Here is an 18,929-nt window from a genome sequence, read left to right as displayed (position 1 = left end):
GGCACCAGTGCCAATGCTAGCCACAGGGAAGGAGAATCTGCTCATCAGGGTAGCTGTAATCAAAGCTCTAATCAAAGGGCATATTAATTGCTCTCCATTACTAGGCATTGGGAGCTCTCAGCTAAATGCCGTAGTGGGCTTTGCCACCCACTGTGATTTTATAATTCCTCCAGAATTCCTGCAAAAAATGTAGAATAGTATTGGGCTATATGAAACCTCATCCTGAAATCTGCCTCATAAACAACTACAGGATGAGGTTTATTACTTATGGAATTTTAATCCATATAACATGCACCTTGGGGATGTAAGTAACCTAATGCCATGACTTCCATAGCCAGGTCAGAATGGTCCAGCCGGAGCAAACAATGATTTCTGAAGAATTCAGTGCCAATTAGCTCTGGTCCATTCATGAGCCAGAGTCCCAGGCAGGTCTCTCTCCACAGCTGTCTATTCAGACTGCAGTTTCATGTTTAAGGATGTGACTACAGTATCGTCATGTTTGCAGACCTATAAGATTACTCTGAGATAAATGTTGAATTTTACAGCTCAACTGTTCTACCTGTTACTGCAGCTCCATGACTCCTGAGCAGCACCAAAGCATCCCCTAGTGACACTAGCTGCGTTTAGGATCTTTATAAGGGATGATGTCTAAGACAGAAGGAACAAGCCAAGATGTCAAGCCCCTTGCTAAGAGCTGAGGTACCTGTTCACCCTGGCAGTGTGGGCAGTAGGACCTTGAAATCCTGCTGCTAAGCTGGCCTGGGGTACTGCCTGCTGAAGAGCAGGTACAGGGTGCTGCCGAGCAGGTTCTGTGCTGCTGGGACACTGGCTCAACATTCATCCAAAGCCTGCACAGAACATGGAGATGGAGGCATCAGGCTGGTTCATGCTCACACTGGCCATGGCCATTGAGAGCACAAACACAACAGCCACCACCAGTCAGTGGTGGCCTCCTAGGAAGACAGAGAAGGGGAACCAGGCAGGGAGGAGCCACTATGGTTGATGAATTCAGGTCCTACAACTTGCATCTCCTGTCTGCAGCCTGAGGCACATTCAGGGGACACATCTGCCCTTTTACTTCTTGTGGCAATGCAATGTTTGGAGCTCCTGGGGTAACCTTGGCTGGCATGACAGATTTCATCCCAGTCTTGTCATTTTCCTTCTCTTCTTTTTAATCACAGAGCCCATCTGTAGAGCTGCTCAGAAAGCATGGACCAGATTAAGCCAGGGCAAGGCACCGAGAGAAGGAGACAGGGGGCCTGCTGCTGGAAGGTAACCGCTGCTGCTGCTGTGGTGGGCAGCGCAACAGCCCTCTGCCTGGGGATCCTGCTGGGTGAGTGTGCAGCCAGGTATATTCTTTCAGTTTTTCAGCTCCAAAAGAGAAGTGGCCTACACTGCTTATAGCAAAAATCCTCAAAATCCTCCTGCAGAGGACAAAATGCAGACAGCTTTCTCCATGATGCACAAAAACTACAAGGGCTGTAGTCAGCTCATGTTCTCAATATATGACTTCGGAGCACTCTATCTTCAGTGTTTCATGATACATATGCTCTATTCCTTTCCTGCTTGACAAACCAGATGTCCTTCTATGACAAGATGACCTGCCTAATGGATGAGGGAAAGGGTCTGAATCTGGTCTACCTCAGATTCAGTAAAGCCTTTGACTCCGTTTCCCATTAACATTTTCTTGGAGAAGCTGGCTGCTAATGGCTTGGATGAGTGTGCTCTTCAATGGGTAAAAACTAGTTGGATGACCAGGCCCAGAGAGTGGTGGTGAATGGAGTCACATCCAGCTGGAGACTGTTCCTCAGGGTCACTTTGGGGGCAGCCATGTTTAATATCTTTATCAATGGTCTGGATGAGGAGATCGGGGGCACCCTCGGTCAGTTCACAGACAACCCAAGCTGGGTGGGATGTTGATCTGCTATGGTAATAGTGTGGCCACCAGGATAAGGGCAGTGACTGTCCCCCTGTGCTGGGCCCTGTGAAGTATCACCTCAAATCCAGGGTTCAATTTTTTCATGACAAGAAAGACATTGAGGGGCTGGAGCATGTCCAGAGAAGGGAACAGAGTTAGGGAAGGGGCTGAAGCACCAGAGGCAACTGAGGGAGCTGGGAGGGCTCAACCTGGAGAAAAGGAGGCTCAGGGGGGACCTTCTGGCTCTCCACAACTCCCTGAGGAGGGGGCAGCCAGGTGGGAGTTGGGCTCTGCTCCCAGGGCACAGAGCACAGAGACAGGAAAGACGAAAAGGCCTCAAGGTGATCCAGGGGAGTTTAAGATTGGATATTGGGAAGATTTCTTCACTGAAAGGGCTCTCTAGCCCTGACACAGATTGCCCAGAGCAGTGGTAGAATCCCCATCCCATCAGCAATTTAAGAAACATGTAGCTGCGGCATTAACCCTACATCATGGGTTAGTGGTGGCCTTGGCAGCACTGGTGGAATGATTGGACTCAATGATTTCAGAGGTCTTTTCCAACCTAAACAATTCCACAATTCTATGATTCTGTCCTGTAATCTCTCTCTGTGACTTTGAAATTTCTTGTCACTTTACTTTGCTGCCTCTGCCATTTCCTATTATAATCACTTGCAGCCACTGAGCACTACCTGTTTTACTGTCCCACTCCAGAGCATGTCCTTCCTCTTCCACCTCCCTCCTGCTGCTTCTGCTGCCCCATGGCCAGATGCCACCTCAGACCAGCACACCGGTGAGGACCCCAGCATGACATGACTGACAGATCCCACCTGTACAGACACAGTTTCTGAGCTGGCTTCAGTACCCAGCAGAACTTTCCTGAGGCTGTTCCTGCAAGGATTGACAAAAATCCAGTATTTTCAAGTTCAAACAAGTTCAGTGCAAAACACTGTTACTGCACATGTGCAGGGTATCCCAGTCCTGTTATGGGGCACCCTTGGGGCAGCTGGGATGGTCAGGGACAGTCAAATTGCTAAGAACAGGGTGTTTGAAGGACATGATGATATCCATTGTTGCAAAGCCGTGAGGAAAGCTGCCTCTGACAGACACCTTCCCTTTCTGGCAGCCTGCCATTCCATGGGAGAGGCCAGCTTTGAGCACACAGTGGAGCTGCAAGGAATCACGTTCAACAGCAGCTTACAGATGGAGAACTCGGACTACTATAGGGTGCTGACACCTGCTCTTGAGAGGCTGGTGAGTTGATCTGTCAGGACCCTGAGAGACATTCATGGGATGGGAAATGTGTGTTCAGGCCTATTCCTTGCAAACAAGATAAGGATGTACTACCTCATACCTTAAAAGCCAGTGTGGGGAAAAGGTTGCATATGAGCTGGACATGGATGCTTCTGCTTACAGAGACAAAAGACCATGCATCACCAGCTCCACATTCCAGCAAAAGCCCAGACATCATCTATTCCCACCTCCTTGGAGTCCAGTAAGTGTGTGACCATCACTCTTTGCTTTGCAGTTTCTGTCCAGTCTCCAGGACTCCCAGCTGAACTGGAGTTGCACTGGTTGCACCATCCTGGGCTACAGGTGAGTGTAGGCAGCTATCTCTGCAGACTTTGCAGCTCATGTTTCAGGGCATTCTGACAAGCCTCACCAAGAAGGTGAACTCACACCTGTGCTCTTGTTCAAAGCTAGTACAAAGAAAAAATGGCTTTTGGTCAAGGCTGGATTTTCATCTGGGATTGCAACAATATTCTGTATTCTTACATTTTGAAACGCAGTCAGAAAGGCAGAGGAAAACTATTTTGTTCAAACACAGCTTTGAGCCAAAGGGAAAAAAATTCAAATGACCACTTCAACCCAGAGCACATCTCCAGAGAAACCTTACATTATTAAGAATCAAAATATTAAGAATAAGATTTGTTTCCTTTGAGTTCCCTGTAGACAGCTAGCACAGGAACCTTCCCATGTACTGATCATGAAGCCAAGGTCCCCATTAATTCTCTGTTTCCCAGTAGGAATGGGAACTCCAGTGTGATCGTCCATTTCCGCCTCCTCTTCACCCCCCAGGATTCCCAGCCCCTGAGCTCTACCTTGGAGGAGGAAGCTCTCAGGCATGGGCTGGCAGCTGCCCTCCACAAGCAAGGTTTCTCCCTGGCTGCCTATGGAACCATCTCCTCAGCTTCTCTCACAGGTATGGCCCTCCTGCCACTGCCAAGCAGGCAGAGCAGGGTGCCCTGTGCTGGGGCTGCTGGCACCCAAGGTCACACAGCTGAGTCACCATTAGTCTCAGCCAAACTGCTGCAGGGCTTTAGCTCTGGATGTCCAGTCAAGGCTTTGTTCCCAGCAGCAGTGCTAGAAATGGGGGTGCTGCCAGGCACCCAGCAAATCAATAAAATGATCTGCCTGGCTCCCAGCGGCTCCATCTTCACCTGACAGCAGCAGAGACCAGGCTGTATCTTGGCTGCTGCTTAACAGACATTTGTGGGGTTCCCAAATATCCATCCAACACTAATGCTGACCTGCTGCTCTGCACTGCAAGAGCAGCCTGAGGGGCCCACAGCAACGACAGAACCTAAAGCATAAATTGTAATTGCTTTGGCTTTCTTGCAGCCATTCTTCCTGGAATCAGTCTGAGGGACAGGGAATGAAGCTCCAGGAGGTTAATGGCTGGGTTGTCTGTACCTTACCTGTGCACAGCAGCCCTTAGGCAGACTTCAGAGTTGTAGCAATAACTACAGCTCAGGTTACTGTTTCTCATACTTGAGTTACTCTCTGAAACCACCTGACAAGAAATTCTCTTTTCCTTCTGTGACTGGAGTTGTGTGTGACTGTCCAACTCCAGGTCCAGCCAATTTAAAAAATAACATGAGCCTGGGAAACGAGAAGGTATGGGCTCCTCTGCAGCTTCCTCTGCACCCTCTGCCACAATGGGCAGGATCCCTAGATCTTTGGGAGCCTTGTGCCGCCAAAATGGAAGGTGCTGAGAGTCCCCTTGGCTTTAGGCAAACAGCTTTGCATAGCTTCAGCCCCAGTCTGCTCCTGAGAGGCAGCTCACTCTCACAGCTTTTGGAATTTCTCTCTGCATGTGCAGTCAACCCAAAACCTGCAGGGCAGTAGGGAGCTGCTCCTCCCCTGCCCTGTGGCAGAGGAGGGGTCTACAGCAGGGACCTGGGCTCTGCCTCACACTTGCCACGGGTGGGCAAAGAGATCACCAGGCAGGAGACGAAGATGCAGCAAAGCCTGTGGCAGCCCCAACCCACTAACGCAGCCCCAGGAACCGAGGCTGGGCTGCCCTGCCCTTGTTGATCCTGATTCCTTCCTCTTTTGCCCAGGTCCCAACAAGGTTTCTTCCCATGGACCAGGACTGAAATCAGGTAAGAGCCAGGCAGCAGGAAGAACCACCTGCACTCTGCAGCCTCTTCCTCCTCTTCCTCACCAGCAGCCTGGATACAGATACAAAAGGTGCTTGGGCTCTCCTTGTTCATAGCCTGGTGGCCCAGGGGCCTGCAAGCTCAAAACAGCTCTGGTCCCAGCACCATCCTGCAGGGACTCTGGGGTAGCCAGGGAGCAGAGGGTCAAGGATACAGTGGTGTTTCCCCCTGGGGAAGCCGGGGGAGAGTTGCTGTGTGGACTGCAGAAGACATGAGTGACTCAAGCCTTGCTGTCCCCAGGAGGCTACCCTTGAGATATAGGCAGTCGCTTCCTCCAACATCCAGTATGTGAAAAGAAAGCCCTGAATGTGACAGCCAAACAGGCTGTGCTGATGCTTCTGATGGAAGGGGCAGTGCTGAGTCTCCCACAGCAGGTCTCCTGCACATAGAGGCCAGCCACAACCACTGCTGGCAGACCTTGAGAGGTGGGACACCACTGGCTCTCAGGCACTGAAAAGTGCCAAGGATATGACATGACTTTTCAAGGCAATAGTAAATGGCTGCATCACAATGAGGGAAACTGTGTCTTGGAAACACCTTGGTCCCATCAACTGTGATGGGTTGTGACAAAGTCCACCTTCCTTGGCACAATGGACAAGAGCCACATGCCTGTGAGCTGCTGGAAGCAGATCACGAGGCAGTAGCTGAGCTTGCCAAACTAGTCAGGATGCTGTTCTACAGTTTCTTGCTCTAGAAGAGTTTCAGGGATGGTGCTCTAACGGCCCAGTGCTTTGCAGAGCTCTTCCCAAACCTGCAGGTTAAAGGCTGCCCTGTGACATCCCAAGTACCATCCTGCTGCCTGAGCCTATGCCAGCAGCACACATGAAGCTGAAGCAGCTTTTCCCGCTTGCCCCCAAGAGCGTGTTGCTGGGTGCAGTGGCACTGATGCACTGGCCTGATGCCTCCCTTTCAGACTGTGGGAGTCGCCCTGCCATGCAGACTGCCAGCAGGATAGTCGGAGGCTCAGATGCATCCAGAGGAGAGTTCCCGTGGCAAGTCAGCCTTCGAGAGAACAATGAGCACTTCTGCGGCGCTGCAATCCTCACAGAGAAGTGGCTGGTGTCTGCCGCTCACTGCTTTACTGAGTAAGTTTTAGTCACACCACCTTCCACCCTCCATCCCTGTTCCAAAAGCTGCCGTATCTGCTCAAGCTCCCACTGCACCACTCTGCCCCATCACGGGGAGAATGAGGAGTTTCCATCACTCCTGGAGTGCATGGCAGGATGGGCAGGAGACAGCTTGGGTTTGCAGGACAATGTTGTGGCTGCAGACTCCCATGGCCCCCACTGTCTCTCCTCTAGGTTTCAGGACCCAGCCATGTGGGCAGCCTACACAGGGACCACCTCTCTCAGGGGGTCTGATGGCAGTGCAGTGAAAATGGACATTTCACAGATCATCCCACACCCCTCTTACAATGCTGACACAGCTGACTATGATGTGGCCGTGCTGGAGCTGAAGAGACCTGTGACTTTCACTAAGTACATCCAGCCCGTATGCCTGCCAGATGCTGGCCATCACTTCCCCACCAGCAAGAAGTGCCTTATCTCTGGCTGGGGCTACCTCAAGGAGGATTTCTGTAAGCAAAGCATGGCAGGCAGCAGAGAAGACATGGTGGGGTGTGAGCAGGGCAGACGGCATCGGGGAAGGGAACTTGGACCTTGCTCTGGCCAGCTGTGGTGGGCTGTACCCAGAGCTGTTGATCCTGTGCAGGGCTCCCTGCACTGAGCTCACAATTGTGTCTTTCTCATTCAGTGGTGAAACCCGAGTTCCTGCAGAAAGCAACAGTGGAACTCCTAGACCAGAACCTATGTTCTAGTCTCTACAGCCATGTCCTCACAGATAGGATGATGTGTGCTGGCTACCTGGAGGGGAAAGTTGACTCCTGCCAGGTAAGCTTTGCCCAGAGAAGACGGCACACCTGCCCGCATAAGGCTTTTCCCTCCCAGTATGCACCAAGTGACACTTCAAGAAGCAGAACTGACACTATGGTCACTGTTTCCCATTGAGGTTTGAGGCCCTGCCTTGGACCCAAGCACAGATCAGTAAATACAGAAGACACAAATGAGAATATGTTCTCTACTGTTTAGAGAGGGCACTGTTGTTTAGGGGCTTTTTCAGCTGATTTGTCTTCTTTCTGAGCCGTCATCAGGGCTGGGCCTACCAATATTCCACACAGGTCTTCAGATCAAAATCCAGATAGGCAAAGGGCAGCAGTGGAAACTAAAACATACACAACAGTTTTTTGGTGAACAGAGTGGTTTTTTAGTTAGCCTTTATCCATCCTTCCTGGGACTGCAAGTGGTCAGCTGGAGACAGGCCTGCCTTTCATAGTATGGAGACAGGAGAACTGTGATATGGGAGTAGGACTGTGATTTCCAGGTCTATCTCTGTAGTTTGGCAGGACCATTCAAACCAACAGAAACCAGTTAAACAAATGTGCACTTTTCTGGTGGAAGCGCTTTGTATTTCTGCACCAAATACAGCACAAACACCAGAGAAGGGGCCAAGAATTGAAGATCCAAGTTCGGGTGATGAATGTGACCCATCTGTTTTTTCATTACTGATCTAGGGCAATCTCATCCTCAGAAGGAATTACCAGCTTTATCGACACCACATGTCCATCAGTGATAGTCACAGGGCCCCACAATAACCAAGAACTGACCAGGGAACCATAGACCAAATCAAGAAAATCTGTTGCAAACATAAACGTGGTCTCCCTGGGTTGTGTATCAGGCAATGAACACCCATCATCTGGCTGTGTATGGGCTGCTAGGATTAACCATTATGAGGTTTAACAAATTATGAAAGCTGAAGAAATGCTTAGAAATGCTAAATCCTAAATTTTACAGATGGTGTCCTTTGTTCTTCTGTCAAGTAAAGGGCACAAGGCTTCTGTGTAATAGCAGGACAGTGTGCCCACACAGAGGTACACCCAAAGGCCAGCACAGAGACGCTCCACTCATCACTAGGTTGGAGCAATTATGAAATGAGTTAGGACACACATGGACAGAGAGACCCCAGATAGTAGAGGGATGCCGAGGGTGGCCAGGACAAGCTCAGTGCATACCCAGGGAGAGCTCACCATCTGGCTTCTCTTGCAGGGTGACTCTGGTGGGCCCCTGGTTTGCCAAGAACCATCTGGCAGGTTCTTCCTGGCAGGAATTGTGAGTTGGGGTATTGGATGTGCTGAAGCCAGACGGCCTGGGGTTTACACACGTGTTACGAAACTCAGAGACTGGATCTTGGATGCTATTTCTGCCTTCCCTACCTCCGTAGTCCATACTGTTCCTCCAGTACACTTCAGGACTAACAGTAACATGGTCAGCACTGAAGAGGTCAACACCACCACCAGAGCAACCTCTACCACCTCACCAGCCCCAACTGCCAGCAGGCCAGTGACTGCAGCAAGACCACAAGGTATAAGCACCCACAGCAGGTGCAACTTGGCAGGCAGAGTGGCAGGTACAGGTCCAAACAGGCCCTGGCTCAGTCCAGAGCAGCCTGGCAAAGTCACTCAGTACCTCAGCAGTTCCATGCACTCCTTTGCTTCTGTGTAATCTTGCTGTGTAACTAGTCTGCTCTGGCAGGCCCAGAACAGGTCATTAAGGCACAGCAGCATCTGACAGTGGTTGATCACCTACTTTTGCTTGCCACCTAAGGAGCTCCCAGCAGTTCAAAACTGACGGCTGCCCCTTCACAGCAGACATGAATCTCTCCCTGAAGGGAAGGAGGGCAGGTGTCTACAGGATGACCTGTCCACTCCAAGGAGCTCTCCAAGCAGTTTTGCAAGGAGATACAGATGAAGGGTATTTTTCTAAATCTAGAATAAACTTTTTATCTGGAATGGCAAAGCTAAAAGGCACAGAGCTGTTGATTACTCTGCCTTCAAGAAAGGCCCAGGAGTCACGACTTGCCAAGAACAAGATGCAGAACAGCAGTTTGTGTGAAAGTCCAGCTGTATATGGCCACCATCAGGCAGTGCCGCTATCAGCTGGCAGGGCATGGGTAGATGTCTCACACCTCAGCCCTAACCTGTCCCTGTTAAGGCTTATTGATTAGAGAGAGCAAAGTCTCTCCTTGCTTGTCTTCTGCTAGGAGTACTCACAAGTCATGCTTTGACTTTTGTTCAGAGTGTGGAGGACGGCCCGGACTCTCTAAACCCAGCAAGATTGTGGGAGGAACAGATGCTTCCAGAGGAGAGATCCCTTGGCAAGTTAGCCTGAAAGAAGACTCAAGACATTTCTGTGGAGCCACCATCATTGGGGACCGCTGGCTGCTGTCAGCAGCTCACTGCTTCAATGAGTAAGAGCCCATCCCTTCCCCTGCTCCAGCTCACCTGCCCACCAGCACAGAGCTGCACAGCCAAACCCACAGTGTGGCACTGGAGTCAAGAAATGGAAATCAAGAATACACATTGGTCATCATTTTCTGCTATAATTACACATTTATAGTAAAAAGGAGTTGGTGGGGAGGTTGGAATGAGGCAGAGAAAGGTTAAAGCAGCCTGAGCAGGGAGCAAGGACAACACACCTAAGAGGAGTGGAAGAAGGTGCCACAAGAGAGTTTCTTTAATAAACTTAACCTTAAAAATTGTCCGTAATATATGAAATAGAGACGCATGGTCAGCTGGTAAAGGGAAAACGGTCAATTCAATCCTGCATAGTTCTATTAAACTACAAAAACCCAAGCCCGTATTTATAAGTAGCCTAGGTAAAGAAATGAGTAGCAAGAAGATAATGCTTCTCAAGAATAAATTCCTGAAGGCAGAAAAGGTGGGTTACTAACTCTGAAGAATTTTAAGACAATCGCATGCATTGAACAGCTGGGCAATAAAGGAGCAAGTGAAATGCAAGGTAAGCAAGTGTGAAATGCGAGCACACATCAAAACCGGCAATGCTGTCTGTCTGTGAATGAGGATGTGTCTCCATCAGCTCTTGCAATTCAAAACAAGAGGTCAGAAACATGTGGATATTGCCCTGAGAGCAGCAGTCCTGTGGCAGGGGCAGTTAACGAGCACAGGAATGCAGTAAGAAAACAAGGGAGATGAGCGGGATGTTGCTGGTAATGCACAGCACACCGACTGCTCCAACATCACAGGGAGAGCAGGAGTAACACTGTGTGAATGTGTACACAAGGCTCAGGGATGAGCTGGGTGTGGAATACATAACAAGCACAACAAAACAGACCCGACTAGACCTGGGGAAAAAAAAAAAACAACTAATGGGAAGGCAGTGTTTGATAGGACTGTACAATAATGAAGGATACAAAGTGTTTAGGGACTGCCTTTTGACTGTCTTTTTAAGATACCAAATAATCACCAAGAGGAGGTGGAAAACAATAAAAAGGAAGCAATTTTTAAAATAATTGCATTAAACTGAATATTAAAAATTCACCTGGGCTTAAAAAAAAAAAGAATAAAACTCAACTTCAGAAAAATCCAAATAAAACCCAAAAAATCCAGCAAGACCTACTGAATACAGAGACACAATCTGTGTGCCAGAAAACTCCTGAAATCACAAATTTCTGGAGGTGAAGAGAGGATTATTATTATAACATGTTTATTTGCTCTTCAGGTAATATCCAACAGGTGCCACTGCTGGAAACAGTTCTTTGGGCCTGACTTAGCTGGGCTGCCCTGCTGCATGCTGATCATGTAAAGTTGTCTGCAATCTCAATGTCAGAATTCATGCCAGGCATAAGTGTGTGAGTATGCACATTTAGGTTTATGTATTTGCAGGACAATGACAGAAGAGATCGAAGCCTATGTGGGAACAATATCACTAAATGGAACAGATGAGAATGCAGTGAAAGTCAATGTAACAAGAGTGATCCCACATCCCCTCTTCAACCCCATGATTCTGGACTTTGATGTGGCCGTTCTTGAACTGGCGAGACCTCTGGTCTTCAACAAATACATACAGCCTGTGTGCCTCCCACTTGCCATGCAGAAGTTTCCTGTTGGCAAGAAATGCCTCATTTCTGGATGGGGTGACCTCTGGGAAGGGAACGGTAAGCATTAATGAATTACCTGCTGATTTGCCTTAGAGCAGTGATACCCTGAGCAGCAAAGCTTGTGCCACTGTGACCCACAGTCCTGGGAACGTATAGGACAGGGGTCAGTAACAGGGACAGTCAGGAACTGACAAAAACACAAGAATAAGCAAGAATTAAGGTACACAGAGCACTACCTTAAGCCAGTTACCTAGGAGTCACCAGCAAAGAAGAAAATGGAGAGAGCAGCTTGGGTGGGAACCAGGAGAAACCTGCTGGACTACCTCAAATAGCTCCACCATGCTAAGCAAGTGTCAGGTACTTGCCTCAGGGCCTCCTGCAGTTCTGGCAGGATGGTACGTCAGCCACAGCAGCCACTCTCAGTCACAGAGGTGTTCCAAGCAATGAGCACAAGCAAAGATCCCACTATAAGGAGAAGGTCTGACAGTGGCACATGTGCTACCAAAGAAGTCCAACTGACAAGAAGCCCACAAACTCTCAGGGGCATGGGACACAAACTGTGTGCAGAATCCTTAGCACAGACATGAAACTGCACCCTGGGGTGAGACACAAGGTTCAGGGCGGCAGAGAAAACAGGTTATATAGGACTTAATTCCCATGTGAGATTAGAGCCTGTTTTCCCAAAAGATGTGTTGAATCAGTATAAAAGCCATAAGTTCCTTCCCTCTGTTGCACTTACTAATTCTGTGATTTTCATGCAGACACTAAGCCTGAGATCCTGCAGAAAGCATCTGTGGGCATCATAGAACAGAACACGTGCAACTTCCTCTACAACTTCTCTCTCACTGACCAAATGATCTGTGCTGGCTTCATGGAAGGGATGGTTGATTCATGCCAGGTATAAGTGTGGGATTTCTCTACTGTGTGGATTGTTCTAGAAAGCTGGGCTAACTCTGCCTTCAGCAGATCCTTGTGAAATATTTACTGAGCTGCTGTAATCCAGCTGTGTAATTCACATGTACTTGAGCACAAAAAACCCCAGCCCACTACTTTGGAGATTTAGAAAAGTAAAGCTCCACCAAGTTGAGAATGACTTAAATCAACATCCCACCACTCTGTCTGGCCAGACAAATCCTGGATGAAGCAGGTGTCCTCCTGTGGTAGTGAGTCAGTGGCAGTTGGTGGCAGCTGTGGAAAGGCACTGACAGAAGTCAGGTTGAGCTACTGACCCTAGCTTCAACTTCTGCACACTCATGCCCTGCATACACACTGCATGAAAGCAGACAGACCTGCAAGGCTGGAGAAAGAAGAGTTGGAGGTGGTTAAGTCCTTCTGGTATGTCTGAGGGGTAGACCTGATTGGACTAAGCAGCTGTTGCCTTGTTTCTTCCACAGGGAGATTCAGGTGGGCCCTTGGCCTGTGAGGTGACCCCAGGAGTGTTTTACCTTGCTGGCGTCGTGAGCTGGGGATTTGGTTGTGCCCAGGCTATGAGACCTGGTGTGTACTCCAGAATTACCAAACTCACAGACTGGATCCGGGACACCATCTCCCAGTTGCCCAGTGGTGGCACAAGCATCCCTTCCAGTTCAGTCATTCCTAGAACTTCTACCACAGCCATTTTTATCCAGCCCAGCACAATGGCTGCAAATCCAGCCAGCAGAACCACCCTGGGGACAAAGATGAGCACAAACATGAGTGAGACCTCCACAGCTCTAAGAATGACCAAGACTGCCAAGCCTACCCAAACCCCAGGTAAAACTGATAACTGATTCATTGACGTGTTGGCAGGAGGCCTCCAGCATAGAGGGCACTGAGCAAGCCATGGGTTATTGCCTTCCAGTGGTGCCTTGTACCAGCCTCACTTTCAAGTGTTCCAGCAAGGTGTGTATCGGAAAAGAAAATCCTGAATGTGATGGTGTTGTGGACTGCAGCAATGGCTTTGATGAGCACAACTGTGGTGAGTTCTCCTCTGTAGCCCATGGCTGCTGCCAGCTGTACTCTACATGACCTGGACTCCACAGTGGCACCCACCATATACACACTGGCTGTCTTGGGCCCAGACACTGGGGGCCTAGGCCAGCCCACTGTGGTACAGATTGTACTTGCTCTGCCAGAGCCTAAAACAAGATAAAGCTGGATGAGCCAGATCCAAATTTACTGCCAGAAAGTGCGGCCTCGTCTACTCTGCTAGATGTTAGGTTTCCCAGCACACAGGACTTTTGCCCAGTCAGTCTGGTAGCACACAGTGGCAAGACAGCTGTGCACAACACAGCAGCCCAGAAAGTGTCTTGTCATCCCTGGGACTGCACTTTGGGCTGCACATTCCTTGCTGTGTGATAGCCCAGACAGTCCATCCAAATATCCGCTTCACGCATACCACATCCCTGGAAGGTGTTTACTTGATTTACTTGACCTGTGATAACAAGTCTGCAAAATATACCTGTCTGTCAAGCCTTGCCTCAGCTGGGTGAACTGAATTCATCACATCCTACTGCTCTGTACACACCCCCCCAGAAGGCTGTCCCACAGCACAGGTTATGGAAGGCAGGCAGTCATTCCTTTCATTTATGGCTACTCAAAATCACAGTGCTTCTTCCTCTGTTCCAGACTGTGGCTTAACAACTGCTCTGGGCTTCAGCAAGATCGTGGGTGGCAGCAGTGCAGCTCGAGGAGAATGGCCCTGGCAAGTCAGTCTCTGGCTTCAGCGGAAGGAGCACAAGTGTGGGGCTGTCCTCATTGCTGACCAGTGGCTGCTCTCTGCAGCTCACTGCTTTGACATGTAAGTCTGAGATGAACTAGTTAAGTCAGCTGGCTCTTGCCTCAGTTCCATCAGCTGACCTGCCCTTCCCCTCCCTTGTGGTCCAGCACCCTGGCTGGGATGCTGTGCCCCACAGGAAGCACACACCCCTATCAGAGAAATGCCCCTACAGGTAAGTGTGAAGAGGAATGGGTGGAGCAAAGCCTGAGTACACCCACTGTTCTGGAGACAGGGGTCCTGACCTCCAAAGGTGTGGCCAGCCCCACAAGTGGAGGGATGGCCCTCCTTGTGAGGCTTCGCTCCTAACAGCCAGGTTTACTGTCTTTCTGCAGTTACAGTGACCCCAAAATGTGGGTGGCCTTTCTAGGAACACCATTCCTGAGTGGCATCGATGGCAAAATGGAAAAAATATTCCGTATCTACAAACACCCTTTTTACAACGTCTACAGCCTAGACTACGATGTGGCACTACTGGAACTGAGCACACCTGTCATGTTCAGCAGGACCATCAGACCTATATGTCTCCCAGACAATTCTCACATCTTCCATGAAGGGGCCAGATGCTTCATCACAGGCTGGGGCTCCACAAAGGAAGGAGGTACTGAGTGGGCCCTCCCATACTCATGATGGCTAAGCTCAGTGCCATCTACACTGCAACCCCAAACATCTACAATTCCCACACCACCACCCCAAGCACTCCCATCCCAGGCCATACACTGCAGAGGATACTGGTGTCACCATCATCTCCTCCACCGCTACCATGCACACTACTCCTCCATTTTATCACACCTCTGCCCTCTTGGAGCCTTCCCAAGCTTTCTACCTGCCAGCCACTGTGTTCTCCACCCCCACAGCAGCTCCTCCAGCTGTGCTCCTGCAGTACAAGGACAACCCCAATACCATTTGTGTCTGGTCAGCCAAGCTGCCTGACAAACTACACACGCAAGGGACCTTCCTGTGTTTGCTCTGCTGAACCAGGCGTGACTCACTTTCCCAGAGCAGGTCTCTCCCTCTGGCAAGCAAGTAAGGCTGCACAGACCCCACTTCTTCACATTCTGCTGCTTCTCATGTGCTCTTCACCCCGCTAACAGCAATACTTATCTCCTCAGGTCTCATGTCAAAGCATTTGCAAAAAGCTGCAGTGAACATGATTGGAGACCAGGCCTGCAAAAAGTTCTACCCCGTCCAGATCAGCAGCAGGATGCTGTGTGCTGGTTTCCCACAGGGCACCGTCGACAGCTGTTCAGTGAGTGCAAGAGCAGCGAATGCTGTGGCTGGGACAGAGCACGCTCGTGCCAAGTCCCTAAACCATATTCTCTCAGAAGGGCCCTGCCCTGCCTCCCCTAGCTCAGCTATCTGTCCATCCATCAACTGGCTGCTGCTTTTATCCATGTCCATCCTACACATGCTGCTTGCCCCACTGACCTGTGACAGGCCAGGGAAATACAGAGAGGTAATGCTAAGCAAGAGACCACATGGAGCTTATTCCATGACCCTACTGTAATTCCAAACACACTCTTCTATGTTCCAGAACCCCAGCCTCAGATTGTTCATGCAGGTACATCACTGAGCAGTCCTCCAGCTTGGAATGGGCCTCCTGGGGAAGTGGGGAACAGGACAGCAAATGCCCATGCCCCAGAGACAAAGAACATTTCATAGCTGAGGGAGCTGCACTGCCTATGGCTTGATACTGGATCCTTTTCCTCTCTCTGCAGGGTGATGCAGGTGGACCCCTGGCATGTAAAGAACCTTCAGGGAAGTGGTTTCTAGCAGGAATCACAAGCTGGGGCTATGGCTGTGCCAGGCCATACTTCCCTGGTGTCTACACCAAAGTCACAGCTGTCCAGGGCTGGATTGTGCAGAACCTCAAGCTCTGAAACTGCATTTCGCCACTCAGGGAAGGCAACCAACCCGAGGAACAACTGCCAGAGGATACACTAACCCCTCAGCTACTGTACATTTTTCTGATGTTGCAAAGGGGTGAAGATGGCCTTGCAGGTATTAAGCAAATGCCACTGTTGGGTGCTGGTTGTTACACCAAGGCATTTGATAACTCCTTTGCATAGAAAAGTACAAATTCTAGACCTTTTCTACAATAAATGAAGCCTGTCCCATCTTAAGACCTGGCCAAATATACTGCCCATTAAAACATGACCTTTCTAGTTGGATTGGTGTCGGAAACATCTGCCAAAGATTCATGGAGTTTGGCTGACCTCTGCCTACGAGCTGTCATCCCAAAGCCAAGCCAGCAGATCTTTGTGACCTTTGCCCCAGCCCAAAGTTACGCCCTTGCAGAAGCTTTAGACCTCACTGACTTGATGGAGCTGTTGGGCTGTGCAGTAGCTTTTGGGAAGGATGTGATGCTGTTTCCAATTAGCGTGTGCTACTAGAGAGCTCAGTGATGACCTCCTGGCGCACCATTTGATCCCAAGAGAATTCAGGACTAGAACACTTGTGAGTTCAGACTGCACAGGCTCTCAGCTATAGCAGAGTATTAGGAGGGGCTTCTCACACACCCCCCTGCAGCTCCTTTTGCATTAGGTAACAGGTGATTAAACCAGCAAAGATTAAGGCATGGCCACACAGACCACTGTCTGGCTAAGCTAGGTAGGAAAAATTTAAAGTGCTGAGATAGTGATGCAAAGTATACTTGTCAGGTCCTACCAGCCAGCATAAGACACATAGACAACTTTGTTCACAAGCAAAGAACTGCAGCAGAGCTCATGTGCCGAGTCTTGCGCAGAGCAGACTTAGACATGTCCCCATTGATTCAGCCACCAAAACTGAACTGCTGCTCGTACCTCAAACCCCTTCCTCATTTTTGGTGCTTTAAGCTCTGCATCTGGGCACAGAAAGAGGTTTCTTCCATCCCAACCCAGCTGGCAGCAAGATCCACAACTTTCCCAGACAGAGCACCAGCTAGGTAGGAGATCTGGCTTCCAGGCATGGCTCAGCTCCAGATGCGTTCAGATTCATGGCTGGAACACCTGTGGGATCCTCCCATGAACAAAATGGGACTGCTGCAGAGCCAGTGCCACAAAATTCATACAGCCATAAAGAAAAGTAAAAAGCTCCCTAAGCAAATATGTCTGAAAATACTTTATTTTCAAATAGTCATTCTGACAGTCTGGAAACTCCAGTTTTATTAAGTCCAAATACCCAAATAACTCCTCATAGTTTACCTTGTGTGAGAACACTTCAGGTGCTATCACATCCCTCTGAATGTCCTAGCAGGTATGGAGATGCCATTCTTCCAGTCTGTCTCTGTGTCCAGCAAACCAAGAAATCTTTTATAAAATACAGAAGAGCTTCAAAAGAAAGGATTTAAAAAACTCATTGCACGGGCACTGTTAATCTCTGATACTCCTCTTCCAGCTGTTGTATCCACTGCTGACGACACAGCATGAACCCACCATTCCAGGAGCATTGTGTAAGCAGAAAACAACAGAGTTGTGCCCCAAAGCAGACCCACATCCCCTGCTGCAGACATGCTCCTCCATCAAAAAATTATGCTTAGGATGTAGGCCCCAAGATGGAACATCTGTGCCAGAGCCAAATCAGAAACTAGTTTATCGCACCCACATAATACACTTTATTCTATAAAGAACCTAAGTACTTCCCAATCTGTTCATTCCTAGCTGTGCTCATACAACTATTTGAGAGGCTGTCCTGCTCCCCAACACTGCTTGAGCTGAGTCAAAGCCTACAAGCCCAAAGAGCCCCACATAGCACTATACAGATATAAGGGATGAAAGAGCCAAGGTGGCATGTGGACAATCTTCAGGCAGCTTTTCCACTAATGAAAAGGGACTGGGTAACTACCTTATGGATGGGTCCACACTGGAATCCCAAGCAAAGGTACTGTGTTGCTGGCTTGGCTTGGCCGATTTTCATTGCCTGTCGCAGCCCCTTCAGCAGGGATTTATCCATTGATAAATTGTCCAGACTGCCTTGGGCCAGTCTGGACAATTGGGAAGGGCAAGAAGTAAACCAAACAGCTCATGGCAAAAAAAAAAAAAAAAAAAAAAAAAAAAAAAATCACTCTCTCCTGGCGCTGGTGCTAATAAAAGCCAATGGATGCAAAAGGTTCAGCGAGGCTTTATTGCTCTGCCATGACAGGGGCTGAGAAGGCAGCAGGATTCACCCCTAACCACCTGGACTGGCCGCTCGTCCCTTCCCCACATGGTCCCCCTCGGCCCGGAGGCCGGCAGGCGTCACATGTTGGCTCTCTCCCGCTGCAGCCGAGAATTGTAGGCTCGCGAAACTGTATTCCAGGAGTCCATGTACCGGTCCATGCACATGGCGATGCACTTCTGCGGGACACAGAGCCTCAGCGGCAGCCCCGAACTACAGGACCGCGGGTCCCCACTTCTCCCGCCCGTCCTCACCTGCTCGGAGTTGTCCAGGGCGCCGCCGGGCTTCCCAATGCACTTCCGAAAGCACTTGTCTGTCATCCGCTGCGGAGAGAGCCCGTGAGCAGGACCGCGGCCCGCAGGCGCCGCCCCTGCTGCAAAGGGAGCGGGGCGGCCTGGCCGTCCCCTGCGACCCGCACCGGGACCGAGCCAGCCCCCACCCGGCCCTGCCGCCCCTTCTGACCTGCAAGAGCTCCTGTGCGTTGGCCACGGCAATCTGCACCTTCACCTGCTCCATGATGAGCCCCGGGTCCAGCTTCCCCCCGCCGCCTCCTCCGGAGCCGAAGTCGGAGCCGAAGCCGCTCTCCATGCCGAGAGTCACCGCTGCCGGGGCCGCTGCGCTGCCGGACGAGAAATGGCGGCGCCCGGGACTGCGGTTCCCGGCGGCCCCTGCGCCGCCTCCGCCTCCGCGCCGGGCGGGACTGAGCGCTCCGCTCCGCTCCGCTCCG

The 18,929-nt window shown here is 50.2% G+C and overlaps 2 protein-coding genes across 2 annotated transcripts; one reads left to right on the top strand and one right to left on the bottom strand.

Annotated features, from left to right (window-relative positions):
- Window positions 1-1,209: 1,209 nt before the first annotated feature.
- TMPRSS9 (transmembrane serine protease 9) lies at window positions 1,210-16,087 on the top strand. Its single transcript, XM_066205402.1, has 17 exons — window positions 1,210-1,333; window positions 3,042-3,169; window positions 3,444-3,511; window positions 3,940-4,118; window positions 5,260-5,301; window positions 6,272-6,443; window positions 6,660-6,934; window positions 7,111-7,247; window positions 8,460-8,775; window positions 9,489-9,660; window positions 11,096-11,367; window positions 12,072-12,208; window positions 12,705-13,019; window positions 13,845-14,089; window positions 14,401-14,666; window positions 15,178-15,314; window positions 15,784-16,087. The coding sequence occupies exons 1-17, from the start codon at window positions 1,210-1,212 to the stop codon at window positions 15,943-15,945; spliced, it is 3,147 nt and encodes a 1,048-aa protein (XP_066061499.1). The 3' UTR covers window positions 15,946-16,087.
- Window positions 16,088-18,146: 2,059 nt separating this feature from the next.
- Window positions 18,147-18,861, bottom strand: TIMM13 (translocase of inner mitochondrial membrane 13). Its single transcript, XM_066205789.1, has 3 exons — window positions 18,665-18,861; window positions 18,457-18,525; window positions 18,147-18,381 (listed from the first exon to the last, which is right to left on the bottom strand). Exons 1-3 carry the CDS (start codon window positions 18,788-18,790, stop codon window positions 18,283-18,285), a joined length of 294 nt encoding a protein of 97 aa, XP_066061886.1. The 5' UTR covers window positions 18,791-18,861; the 3' UTR covers window positions 18,147-18,282.
- Between the last annotated feature and the right edge of the window lie 68 nt (window positions 18,862-18,929).

This window comes from Chamaea fasciata, unplaced genomic scaffold (assembly GCF_029207755.1).
Source record: "Chamaea fasciata isolate MVZ Bird 193981 ecotype frontalis unplaced genomic scaffold, bChaFas1.0.hap1 SCAF_28, whole genome shotgun sequence".
Lineage (NCBI taxonomy): Eukaryota > Metazoa > Chordata > Aves > Passeriformes > Sylviidae > Chamaea > Chamaea fasciata.
Note: the sequence above shows the minus strand (reverse complement) of the source record. Positions and strands in the feature narration are given on the sequence as shown.

Excerpts from the sequence above, each read along its gene's own strand:
- TMPRSS9 (XM_066205402.1), top strand. The coding sequence starts at position 1,210 with ATGGACCAGATTAAGCCAGGGCAAGGCACCGAGAGAAGGAGACAGGGG. Across the intron at positions 3,512-3,939 it reads TGCACCATCCTGGGCTACAG|TAGGAATGGGAACTCCAGTG; the intron begins GTGAGTGTAGGC and ends TCTGTTTCCCAG. Across the intron at positions 11,368-12,071 it reads TGACCTCTGGGAAGGGAACG|ACACTAAGCCTGAGATCCTG; the intron begins GTAAGCATTAAT and ends ATTTTCATGCAG.
- TIMM13 (XM_066205789.1), bottom strand. The coding sequence starts at position 18,790 with ATGGAGAGCGGCTTCGGCTCCGACTTCGGCTCCGGAGGAGGCGGCGGG. Across the intron at positions 18,526-18,664 it reads ACGCACAGGAGCTCTTGCAG|CGGATGACAGACAAGTGCTT; the intron begins GTCAGAAGGGGC and ends CTCTCTCCGCAG. Across the intron at positions 18,382-18,456 it reads CCCTGGACAACTCCGAGCAG|AAGTGCATCGCCATGTGCAT; the intron begins GTGAGGACGGGC and ends TGTGTCCCGCAG.